The sequence below is a fragment of the Nerophis ophidion genome, linkage group LG27, assembly GCF_033978795.1.
Source record: "Nerophis ophidion isolate RoL-2023_Sa linkage group LG27, RoL_Noph_v1.0, whole genome shotgun sequence".
NCBI lineage: Eukaryota > Metazoa > Chordata > Actinopteri > Syngnathiformes > Syngnathidae > Nerophis > Nerophis ophidion.
This window is the reverse complement of record NC_084637.1, coordinates 662,515-676,549: the sequence shown is the minus strand read 5'-3', so window position 1 is coordinate 676,549 and position 14,035 is coordinate 662,515. Positions and strand designations below refer to the sequence as shown.

Genomic DNA, 14,035 nt, shown 5'->3' with positions numbered 1-14,035 from the left:
TTGCATGAAATCAGGTTGTTTTAGCTAATAGTCATGCTGCAAGATCTAGCATGTTGCATTCAATGTTCACTCCCATTCATTTCCCATTAATTCCCGTTAATTCCTATGAAAAGTTTCCAACTTTGAATATTCCCGGAATTTTGCAACCCTACTCAACACACCCTGTTTCATGATGCTGGCTAGTTTCATTAGTTTAAAAAGAAATAAATAAACATGGGAAATCAGGTCAAGCAAAGTGTATCCTCACATTTGTACAAATACCCTTTGTAGGTGAGGTTTTCATACATCAAAAATATGTCAATCATAAAATGTGTGTATGTCATTGACACAAAACATGTTATGGCTAACATTGCACTGAGTGGACCGACCAGCTCCCTTGTCCTGGCTATCACAAGTAGACACAAAACTTAAACGGCAAAGAACGTTTCGCATGTCATCATTAGAAAAAAAGTTTGCAATGACTTTCAGCTATTGATGTTCCACCTGGAGTTGGGTAATGACTGCATGACACCACACACACCTGGAGTTGGGTAATGACTGCATGACACCACACACACCTGGAGTTGGGTAATGACTGCATGACACCACACACACCTGGAGTTGGGTAATGACTGCATGACACCACACACACCTGGAGTTGGGTAATGACTGCATGACACCACACACACCTGGAGTTGGGTAATGACTGCATGACACCACACACACCTGGAGTTGGGTAATGACTGCATGACACCACACACACCTGGAGTTGGGTAATGACTGCATGACACCACACACACCTGGAGTTGGGTAATGACTGCATGACACCACACACACCTGGAGTTGGGTAATGACTGCATGACACCACACACACCTGGAGTTGGGTAATGACTGCATGACACCACACACACCGCATAGTCCTCTCAAACAAACAGTATAGCATCCATGCTAACATTTGAGACACACACAATAAGGTTGAAGTTGGACAAAACGTGTTTTGTTGACTTTTGAAATGTCTCCAGTAAACGTCCACCACGCCAGTAGAGAAGCATGATCCAGTAACACAATCAAGTATTAGACAAAGTGTGTATGATTTATTTCCTGTCACAACCACGTCGGAGATGATTTACTCACCTTTTGCTCAAAACTGTTGGTCATCCAATCAGATTCTTCCTCTAAAAGTTCTGCTTGGTTACCCTCCGCCCTTTTCCCGGCGAGTGTTTGTGCGTCGTGTGTAAGGTTGCCATGGTGACAGTTAGTCTTGACCACCGCCGTGGTGAAAATGTCCAGAAAGAAGAGGAAAGAGTTAAAAAAGAAGATGAGCGACAGACGCCAGAAGACGGACAGCTGAAACGGAGACATGGCGAGCAGCGTCCCTCCTTCAGTTTGGACACAGGAGCGCTTCAGGAGCCTCGTGGGACGTGACCGCCTCAGCTGGGGGGGTCTGTCATCTGGACATTTGCTCCTTAAAGCTTCTTTGCAAAATCTAGACTTTGCCTTGACCTTCGCCCTCTTTTCCTTATAAAGAGAGGAGGAGGAGACTCACTGCTGGCTTCATTTGCAAGTTCAGCAACACCTTCTCCCACCCCTGGCACGTGTCCAGGTAGACCCCTAGTGGTGCTCACGTGTCCAGGTACACCCCTAGTGGTGCTCACGTGTCCAGGTAGACCCCTAGTGGTGCTCACGTGTCCAGGTAGACCCCTAGTGGTGCTCACGTGTCCAGGTAGACCCCTAGTGGTGCTCACGTGTCCAGGTAGACCCCTAGTGGTGCTCACGTGTCCAGGTAGACCCCTAGTGGTGCTCACGTGTCCAGGTACACCCCTAGTGGGGCTCACGTGTCCAGGTAGACCCCTAGTGGTGCTCACGTGTCCAGGTAGACCCCTAGTGGTGCTCACGTGTCCAGGTAGACCCCTAGTGGTGCTCACGTGTCCAGGTAGACCCCTAGTGGTGCTCACGTGTCCAGGTAGACCCCTAGTGGTGCTCACGTGTCCAGGTAGACCCCTAGTGGTGCTCACGTGTCCAGGTAGACCCCTAGTGGTGCTCACGTGTCCAGGTAGACCCCTAGTGGTGCTCACGTGTCCAGGTAGACCCCTAGTGGTGCTCACGTGTCCAGGTACACCCCTAGTGGTGCTCACGTGTCCAGGTAGACCCCTAGTGGTGCTCACGTGTCCAGGTAGACCCCTAGTGGTGCTCACGTGTCCAGGTAGACCCCTAGTGGTGCTCACGTGTCCAGGTAGACCCCTAGTGGTGCTCACGTGTCCAGGTAGACCCCTAGTGGTGCTCACGTGTCCAGGTAGACCCCTAGTGGTGCTCACGTGTCCAGGTAGACCCCTAGTGGTGCTCACGTGTCCAGGTAGACCCCTAGTGGTGCTCACGTGTCCAGGTACACCCCTAGTGGTGCTCACGTGTCCAGGTAGACCCCTAGTGGTGCTCACGTGTCCAGGTAGACCCCTAGTGGTGCTCACGTGTCCAGGTAGACCCCTAGTGGTGCTCACGTGTCCAGGTAGACCCCTAGTGGTGCTCACGTGTCCAGGTAGACCCCTAGTGGTGCTCACGTGTCCAGGTAGACCCCTAGTGGTGCTCACGTGTCCAGGTAGACCCCTAGTGGTGCTCACGTGTCCAGGTACACCCCTAGTGGTGCTCACGTGTCCAGGTAGACCCCTAGTGGTGCTCACGTGTCCAGGTAGACCCCTAGTGGTGCTCACGTGTCCAGGTAGACCCCTAGTGGTGCTCACGTGTCCAGGTAGACCCCTAGTGGTGCTCACGTGTCCAGGTAGACCCCTAGTGGTGCTCACGTGTCCAGGTAGACCCCTAGTGGTGCTCACGTGTCCAGGTAGACCCCTAGTGGTGCTCACGTGTCCAGGTAGACCCCTAGTGGTGCTCACGTGTCCAGGTAGACCCCTAGTGGTGCTCACGTGTCCAGGTAGACCCCTAGTGGTGCTCACGTGTCCAGGTAGACCCCTAGTGGTGCTCACGTGTCCAGGTAGACCCCTAGTGGTGCTCACGTGTCCAGGTAGACCCCTAGTGGTGCTCACGTGTCCAGGTAGACCCCTAGTGGTGCTCACGTGTCCAGGTAGACCCCTAGTGGTGCTCACGTGTCCAGGTAGACCCCTAGTGGTGCTCATGTACGCTTGGTTTTGTCTTTTCGTAATGTGTCTAGGGCCAAAGTCTAAGGGCCACGGGCCCCAGATGGCCCCTGTGCTCCACTTTGAGCACCCAGCTGTGGAAACAAAGTGTTTATGGCCACTGAAGTCGGCGTAATTGTTCCTCCTGTGGTCACATGTGGGACACGTATCAGCTTACATCAGGACCAGAAATAGTCAAAAGTAAAATAAATTAGCAGCAGGCGGCTTTTGACTTTGTGATGAGGAGAAACAAATAGGGAAGTCCTTTTTGATCCTCCTAGTTCTATCATCTCTGACTGCCTGTGCATGTTTACTCCTGGATAGAAGTCAGCACAATATTCATATTTGTGAGCAGTATTCACACTCTCTAATATTTGTGAGCAGTATTCACACGCTCTAATATTTGTGAGCAGTATTCACACGCTCTAATATTTGTGAGCAGTATTCACACGCTCTAATATTTGTGAGCAGTATTCACACGCTCTAATATTTGTGAGCAGTATTCACACTCTCTAATATTTGTGAGCAGTATTCACACGCTCTAATATTTGTGAGCAGTATTCACACACTCTAATATTTGTGAGCAGTATTCACACGCTCTAATATTTGTGAGCAGTATTCACACGCTCTAATATTTGTGAGCAGTATTCACACACTCTAATATTTGTGAGCAGTATTCACACGCTCTAATATTTGTGAGCAGTATTCACACTCTCTAATATTTGTGAGCAGTATTCACACGCTCTAATATTTGTGAGCAGTATTCACACACTCTAATATTTGTGAGCAGTATTCACACGCTCTAATATTTGTGAGCAGTATTCACACGCTCTAATATTTGTGAGCAGTATTCACACACTCTAATATTTGTGAGCAGTATTCACACGCTCTAATATTTGTGAGCTGTATTCACACGCTCTAATATTTGTGAGCAGTATTCACACGCTCTAATATTTGTGAGCAGTATTCACACGCTCTAATATTTGTGAGCAGTATTCACACGCTCTAATATTTGTGAGCAGTATTCACACGCTCTAATATTTGTGAGCAGTATTCACACGCTCTAATATTTGTGAGCAGTATTCACACTCTCTAATATTTGTGAGCAGTATTCACACGCTCTAATATTTGTGAGCAGTATTCACACGCTCTAATATTTGTGAGCAGTATTCACACGCTCTAATATTTGTGAGCAGTATTCACACGCTCTAATATTTGTGAGCAGTATTCACACGCTCTAATATTTGTGAGCAGTATTCACACTCTCTAATATTTGTGAGCAGTATTCACACGCTCTAATATTTGTGAGCAGTATTCACACGCTCTAATATTTGTGAGCAGTATTCACACGCTCTAATATTTGTGAGCAGTATTCACACGCTCTAATATTTGTGAGCAGTATTCACACGCTCTAATATTTGTGAGCAGTATTCACACTCTCTAATATTTGTGAGCAGTATTCACACGCTCTAATATTTGTGAGCAGTATTCACACGCTCTAATATTTGTGAGCAGTATTCACACGCTCTAATATTTGTGAGCAGTATTCACACGCTCTAATATTTGTGAGCAGTATTCACACGCTCTAATATTTGTGAGCAGTATTCACACGCTCTAATATTTGTGAGCAGTATTCACACGCTCTAATATTTGTGAGCAGTATTCACACGCTCTAATATTTGTGAGCAGTATTCACACACTCTAATATTTGTGAGCAGTATTCACACGCTCTAATATTTGTGAGCTGTATTCACACGCTCTAATATTTGTGAGCAGTATTCACACGCTCTAATATTTGTGAGCAGTATTCACACGCTCTAATATTTGTGAGCAGTATTCACACGCTCTAATATTTGTGAGCAGTATTCACACGCTCTAATATTTGTGAGCAGTATTCACACGCTCTAATATTTGTGAGCAGTATTCACACGCTCTAATATTTGTGAGCAGTATTCACACGCTCTAATATTTGTGAGCAGTATTCACACGCTCTAATATTTGTGAGCAGTATTCACACGCTCTAATATTTGTGAGCAGTATTCACACGCTCTAATATTTGTGAGCAGTATTCACACGCTCTAATATTTGTGAGCAGTATTCACACGCTCTAATATTTGTGAGCAGTATTCACACGCTCTAATATTTGTGAGCAGTATTCACACGCTCTAATATTTGTGAGCAGTATTCACACGCTCTAATATTTGTGAGCAGTATTCACACGCTCTAATATTTGTGAGCAGTATTCACACGCTCTAATATTTGTGAGCAGTATTCACACGCTCTAATATTTGTGAGCAGTATTCACACGCTCTAATATTTGTGAGCAGTATTCACACGCTCTAATATTTGTGAGCAGTATTCACACGCTCTAATATTTGTGAGCAGTATTCACACGCTCTAATATTTGTGAGCAGTATTCACACTCTCTAATATTTGTGAGCAGTATTCACACGCTCTAATATTTGTGAGCAGTATTCACACGCTCTAATATTTGTGAGCAGTATTCACACGCTCTAATATTTGTGAGCAGTATTCACACGCTCTAATATTTGTGAGCAGTATTCACACGCTCTAATATTTGTGAGCAGTATTCACACGCTCTAATATTTGTGAGCAGTATTCACACGCTCTAATATTTGTGAGCAGTATTCACACGCTCTAATATTTGTGAGCAGTATTCACACACTCTAATATTTGTGAGCAGTATTCACACGCTCTAATATTTGTGAGCAGTATTCACACGCTCTAATATTTGTGAGCAGTATTCACACGCTCTAATATTTGTGAGCAGTATTCACACGCTCTAATATTTGTGAGCAGTATTCACACGCTCTAATATTTGTGAGCAGTATTCACACGCTCTAATATTTGTGAGCAGTATTCACACGCTCTAATATTTGTGAGCAGTATTCACACGCTCTAATATTTGTGAGCAGTATTCACACGCTCTAATATTTGTGAGCAGTATTCACACGCTCTAATATTTGTGAGCAGTATTCACACGCTCTAATATTTGTGAGCAGTATTCACACGCTCTAATATTTGTGAGCAGTATTCACACGCTCTAATATTTGGAGCAGTATTCACACGCTCTAATATTTGTGAGCAGTATTCACACGCTCTAATATTTGTGAGCAGTATTCACACGCTCTAATATTTGTGAGCAGTATTCACACGCTCTAATATTTGTGAGCAGTATTCACACGCTCTAATATTTGTGAGCAGTATTCACACGCTCTAATATTTGTGAGCAGTATTCACACGCTCTAATATTTGTGAGCAGTATTCACACGCTCTAATATTTGTGAGCAGTATTCACACGCTCTAATATTTGTGAGCAGTATTCACACGCTCTAATATTTGTGAGCAGTATTCACACGCTCTAATATTTGTGAGCAGTATTCACACGCTCTAATATTTGGTTTGTTGCAGGCGAGCCATGAGGACTAAAATCCTTAGCATTTCCAGGAAGTTCCCACATATTAATGACAAAAACAATAATGTTGATTTATTCAGAAGTGTCATTAAATAGTTTTGTTTCTAACTAACACCTAGCATGTGAGCTAACAATAGCATGATAAAAGTCAGCATGTTTCCCATACAAAGTGTTAGGACTCAAAGGAGCGGAAAAAGAATAAAAAGTGTAAAATGAGATGAAAAAGTTGGCAAACTTAAGTTTCCTATTCTATTCAATGAAACTTAAGAAAGAAAAGCCGACAACATCCTCCTTGTGGTGTCTCTTTAAGAAGATGCCATGACGAAGCTTATCATGTAATGGATGACTGAGTTCCAACTCTACTGTACTTGGCTTTTATTGGTCTGCAGGTGCGTCACAAGCTCCGCCCACAACGACATGAGCGCGTGATCCCTCAGGCTGGAAAGGAAAACATTGAAGGTTGTATTTACTGAGTTCTATTGACACTGTGTACTTCAGTTGCGGGACACTCCAAAATGAGTTGGACTGACTCAGGCCTATTACCACCCTGGTAGCCTCATGCAGACCCGGAGGAGGACTACTTTTGGATGATCTTCAATGAAGCACATTCAAGTAGGAGCCTCTTTTTCCAATGTTTTGTTGTGTGGAAAACACACAGCAGTCTTTTCCCAGATTCTTCTTCTAATCCTGCATTTGTGCTGAAGTCCACAGGAGTCCACACAGAGTCTGCCTCAAAGTCTTCAAACTCTGCCAACCATGGGAACAAAAGAGAAAACCTCCAAGGAAGTTTATTTTTCTGTCCTGCCAGATAAATATCAACCTTTGATCGAGGATGAAGGGATGGAGGAAAGACCCGAAGAAAGGTTGAGAAGGAAGGAGGAGAGGAAGAAGAGGAGGAAGAAGTACAGGAGGGTAAGAGAAAGTCACCTCTTTAACAAATAGGGCTGCCGATAAATCACACATTTCATCTAACCCTCAATATTATTACAGTATTAGCAAACAATGTTACTTTATTTACAACTCGACTATCTGAAACAAGTCAGTAGCTTTGCGGCAGAAGCAAAATGGAGCCGCGTGATTGGGTGATCAATACTGGACTTCATCTTCTTCTTCTTCTTCTTCTTCTTCTTCTTCATCTTCTTCTTCTTCTTCTTCTTCTTCTTTGTTGGAAGGGAATAAATAAATGATAGATAGAAAGAATTAAGTAAATTACTGTTGGCCAATGCATGCACCTTTTATTTGTGGAAAGTGCAACACTTCAGGTGGAATAAACCAGAGGAAACATTATCTGCTCTCTTCTTCAACATTCAAGGAATGTACATAATAGTTACAGTAACCAACCTTCTAACAGTAATAATGATGATCATGGAATGTACATAATAGTTACAGTAACCAACCTTCTAACAGTAATAATGATGATCATGGAATGTACATAATAGTTACAGTAACCAACCTTCTAACAGTAATAATGATGATCATGGAATGTACATAATAGTTACAGTAACCAACATTGTAACAGTAATAATGATGATCATGGAATGTACATAATAGTTACAGTAACCAACATTGTAACAGTAATAATGATGATCATGGAATGTACATAATAGTTACAGTAACCAACATTGTAACAGTAATAATGATGATCATGGAATGTACATAATAGTTACAGTAACCAACCTTCTAACAGTAATAATGATGATCATGGAATGTACATAATAGTTACAGTAACCAACCTTCTAACAGTAATAATGATGATCATGGAATGTACATAATAGTTACAGTAACCAACCTTCTAACAGTAATAATGATGATCATGGAATGTACATAATAGTTACAGTAACCAACATTGTAACAGTAATAATGATGATCATGGAATGTACATAATAGTTACAGTAACCAACATTGTAACAGTAATAATGATGATCATGGAATGTACATAATAGTTACAGTAACCAACATTGTAACAGTAATAATGATGATCATGGAATGTACATAATAGTTACAGTAACCAACCTTCTAACAGTAATAATGATGATCATGGAATGTACATAATAGTTACAGTAACCAACCTTCTAACAGTAATAATGATGATCATGGAATGTACATAATAGTTACAGTAACCAACCTTCTAACAGTAATAATGATGATCATGGAATGTACATAATAGTTACAGTAACCAACATTGTAACAGTAATAATGATGATCATGGAATGTACATAATAGTTACAGTAACCAACCTTCTAACAGTAATAATGATGATCATGGAATGTACATAATAGTTACAGTAACCAACCTTCTAACAGTAATAATGATGATCATGGAATGTACATAATAGTTACAGTAACCAACATTGTAACAGTAATAATGATGATCATGGAATGTACAATAAAGTTACAGTAACCAACATTGTAACAGTAATAATGATGATCATGGAATGTACATAATAGTTACAGTAACCAACATTGTAACAGTAATAATGATGATCATGGAATGTACATAATAGTTACAGTAACCAACCTTCTAACAGTAATAATGATGATCATGGAATGTACATAATAGTTACAGTAACCAACCTTCTAACAGTAATAATGATGATCATGGAATGTACATAATAGTTACAGTAACCAACATTGTAACAGTAATAATGATGATCATGGAATGTACATAATAGTTACAGTAACCAACATTGTAACAGTAATAATGATGATCATGGAATGTACATAATAGTTACAGTAACCAACATTGTAACAGTAATAATGATGATCATGGAATGTACATAATAGTTACAGTAACCAACATTGTAACAGTAATAATGATGATCATGGAATGTACATAATAGTTACAGTAACCAACATTGTAACAGTAATAATGATGATCATGGAATGTACATAATAGTTACAGTAACCAACATTGTAACAGTAATAATGATGATCATGGAATGTACAATAAAGTTACAGTAACCAACATTGTAACAGTAATAATGATGATCATGGAATGTACATAATAGTTACAGTAACCAACATTGTAACAGTAATAATGATGATCATGGAATGTACATAATAGTTACAGTAACCAACATTGTAACAGTAATAATGATGATCATGGAATGTACATAATAGTTACAGTAACCAACATTGTAACAGTAATAATGATGATCATGGAATGTACATAATAGTTACAGTAACCAACATTGTAACAGTAATAATGATGATCATGGAATGTACATAATAGTTACAGTAACCAACCTTCTAACAGTAATAATGATGATCATGGAATGTACATAATAGTTACAGTAACCAACCTTCTAACAGTAATAATGATGATCATGGAATGTACAATAAAGTTACAGTAACCAACATTGTAACAGTAATAATGATGATCATGGAATGTACATAATAGTTACAGTAACCAACATTGTAACAGTAATAATGATGATCATGGAATGTACATAATAGTTACAGTAACCAACCTTCTAACAGTAATAATGATGATCATGGAATGTACATAATAGTTACAGTAAACAACATTGTAACAGTAATAATGATGATCATGGAATGTACATAATAGTTGCAGTAACCAACATTGTAACAGTAATAATGATGATCATGGAATGTACATAATAGTTACAGTAGCCAACCTTCTAACAGTAATAATGATGATCATGGAATGTACATAATAGTTACAGTAACCAACATTGTAACAGTAATAATGATGATCATGGAATGTACATAATAGTTACAGTAACCAACCTTCTAACAGTAATAATGATGATCATGGAATGTACATAATAGTTACAGTAACCAACCTTCTAACAGTAATAATGATGATCATGGAATGTACATAATAGTTACAGTAACCAACCTTCTAACAGTAATAATGATGATCATGGAATGTACATAATAGTTACAGTAACCAACATTGTAACAGTAATAATGATGATCATGGAATGTACATAATAGTTACAGTAACCAACCTTCTAACAGTAATAATGATGATCATGGAATGTACATAATAGTTACAGTAACCAACATTGTAACAGTAATAATGATGATCATGGAATGTACAATAAAGTTACAGTAACCAACCTTCTAACAGTAATAATGATGATCATGGAATGAACATAATAGTTACAGTAACCAACCTTCTAACAGTAATAATGATGATCATGGAATGTACATAATAGTTACAGTAACCAACATTGTAACAGTAATAATGATGATCATGGAATGTACATAATAGTTACAGTAACCAACATTGTAACAGTAATAATGATGATCATGGAATGTACATAATAGTTACAGTAACCAACATTGTAACAGTAATAATGATGATCATGGAATGTACATAATAGTTACAGTAACCAACATTGTAACAGTAATAATGATGATCATGGAATGTACATAATAGTTACAGTAACCAACATTTTAACAGTAATAATGATGATCATGGAATGTACATAATAGTTACAGTAACCAGCATTGTAACAGTAATAATGATGATCATGGAATGTACATAATAGTTACAGTAAACAACATTGTAACAGTAATAATGATGATCATGGAATGTACATAATAGTTACAGTAACCAACATTGTAACAGTAATAATGATGATCATGGAATGTACATAATAGTTACAGTAACCAACATTGTAACAGTAATAATGATGATCATGGAATGTACATAATAGTTACAGTAACCAACATTGTAACAGTAATAATGATGATCATGGAATGTACATAATAGTTACAGTAACCAACATTGTAACAGTAATAATGATGATCATGGAATGTACATAATAGTTACAGTAACCAGCATTGTAACAGTAATAATGATGATCATGGAATGTACATAATAGTTACAGTAACCAACATTGTAACAGTAATAATGATGATCATGGAATGTACATAATAGTTACAGTAACCAACCTTCTAACAGTAATAATGATGATCATGGAATGTACATAATAGTTACAGTAACCAACATTGTAACAGTAATAATGATGATCATGGAATGTACATAATAGTTACAGTAACCAACATTGTAACAGTAATAATGATGATCATGGAATGTACATAATAGTTACAGTAACCAACCTTCTAACAGTAATAATGATGATCATGGAATGTACATAATAGTTACAGTAACCAACATTGTAACAGTAATAATAATGATCATGGAATGTACATAATAGTTACAGTAACCAACCTTCTAACAGTAATAATGATGATCATGGAATGTACATAATAGTTACAGTAACCAACATTGTAACAGTAATAATGATGATCATGGAATGTACATAATAGTTACAGTAACCAACATTGTAACAGTAATAATGATGATCATGGAATGTACATAATAGTTACAGTAACCAACATTGTAACAGTAATAATGATGATCATGGAATGTACATAATAGTTACAGTAACCAACCTTCTAACAGTAATAATGATGATCATGGAATGTACATAATAGTTACAGTAACCAACCTTCTAACAGTAATAATGATGATCATGGAATGTACATAATAGTTACAGTAACCAACCTTCTAACAGTAATAATGATGATCATGGAATGTACATAATAGTTACAGTAACCAACATTGTAACAGTAATAATAATGATCATGGAATGTACATAATAGTTACAGTAACCAACCTTCTAACAGTAATAATGATGATCATGGAATGTACATAATAGTTACAGTAACCAACATTGTAACAGTAATAATGATGATCATGGAATGTACATAATAGTTACAGTAACCAACATTGTAACAGTAATAATGATGATCATGGAATGTACATAATAGTTACAGTAACCAACCTTCTAACAGTAATAATGATGATCATGGAATGTACATAATAGTTACAGTAACCAACATTGTAACAGTAATAATGATGATCATGGAATGTACATAATAGTTACAGTAACCAACATTGTAACAGTAATAATGATGATCATGGAATGTACATAATAGTTACAGTAACCAACATTGTAACAGTAATAATGATGATCATGGAATGTACATAATAGTTACAGTAACCAACCTTCTAACAGTAATAATGATGATCATGGAATGTACATAATAGTTACAGTAACCAACCTTCTAACAGTAATAATGATGATCATGGAATGTACATAATAGTTACAGTAACCAACATTGTAACAGTAATAATGATGATCATGGAATGTACATAATAGTTACAGTAACCAACCTTCTAACAGTAATAATGATGATCATGGAATGTACATAATAGTTACAGTAACCAACCTTCTAACAGTAATAATGATGATCATGGAATGTACATAATAGTTACAGTAACCAACATTGTAACAGTAATAATAATGATCATGGAATGTACATAATAGTTACAGTAACCAACCTTCTAACAGTAATAATGATGATCATGGAATGTACATAATAGTTACAGTAACCAACATTGTAACAGTAATAATGATGATCATGGAATGTACATAATAGTTACAGTAACCAACCTTCTAACAGTAATAATGATGATCATGGAATGTACATAATAGTTACAGTAACCAACATTGTAACAGTAATAATGATGATCATGGAATGTACATAATAGTTACAGTAACCAACCTTCTAACAGTAATAATGATGATCATGGAATGTACATAATAGTTACAGTAACCAACATTGCAACAGTAATAATGATGATCATGGAATGTACATAATAGTTACAGTAACCAACCTTCTAACAGTAATAATGATGATCATGGAATGTACATAATAGTTACAGTAACCAACCTTCTAACAGTAATAATGATGATCATGGAATGTACATAATAGTTACAGTAACCAACCTTCTAACAGTAATAATGATGATCATGGAATGTACATAATAGTTACAGTAACCAACCTTCTAACAGTAATAATGATGATCATGGAATGTACATAATAGTTACAGTAACCAACCTTCTAACAGTAATAATGATGATCATGGAATGTACATAATAGTTACAGTAACCAACATTGTAACAGTAATAATGATGATCATGGAATGTACATAATAGTTACAGTAACCAACATTGTAACAGTAATAATGATGATCATGGAATGTACATAATAGTTACAGTAACCAACCTTCTAACAGTAATAATGATGATCATGGAATGTACATAATAGTTACAGTAACCAACCTTCTAACAGTAATAATGATGATCATGGAATGTACATAATAGTTACAGTAACCAACCTTCTAACAGTAATAATGATGATCATGGAATGTACATAATAGTTACAGTAACCAACATTGTAACAGTAATAATGATGATCATGGAATGTACATAATAGTTACAGTAACCAACATTGTAACAGTAATAATGATGATCATGGAATAAATCTGTTCCAGAAAAGGCTTGACAGAGAAGTGAGAACTTTATGATAATGTCTTGTCACGTTTGTTTTGACCTCACTCAGCCACCGTATGTATCAGACATTCTCATTTTGATGACTGATGGTGACTTGAC

General features: G+C 37.8%; 2 protein-coding genes across 3 annotated transcripts in view; one reads left to right on the top strand and one right to left on the bottom strand.

Annotated features, from left to right (window-relative positions):
- si:dkey-190l8.2 overlaps positions 1 to 1,341 on the bottom strand; it is a 40,629-nt gene extending 39,288 nt beyond the window's left edge. Inside the window, exon 1 of the mRNA XM_061889071.1 lies at positions 1,176 to 1,341. Coding sequence (XP_061745055.1) covers positions 1,176 to 1,341 — 166 coding nt within the window. The remainder of the gene's footprint in view (positions 1 to 1,175) is intronic.
- Positions 1 to 14,035, top strand: part of LOC133544449 (required for drug-induced death protein 1-like) — a 35,636-nt gene that overhangs the window by 19,675 nt on the left and 1,926 nt on the right. The window contains exons 2-3 of one of the 2 annotated variants that reach the window (XM_061889770.1): positions 7,039 to 7,152; positions 7,245 to 7,452. In XM_061889770.1, the coding sequence (XP_061745754.1) occupies positions 7,297 to 7,452 (156 nt within the window). In that variant the 5' untranslated portion in view covers positions 7,039 to 7,152; positions 7,245 to 7,296. Of the gene's footprint in view, positions 1 to 6,949; positions 7,153 to 7,244; positions 7,453 to 14,035 lie in introns of those variants that run through there. The other variant, XM_061889769.1, reaches the window with a different exon arrangement.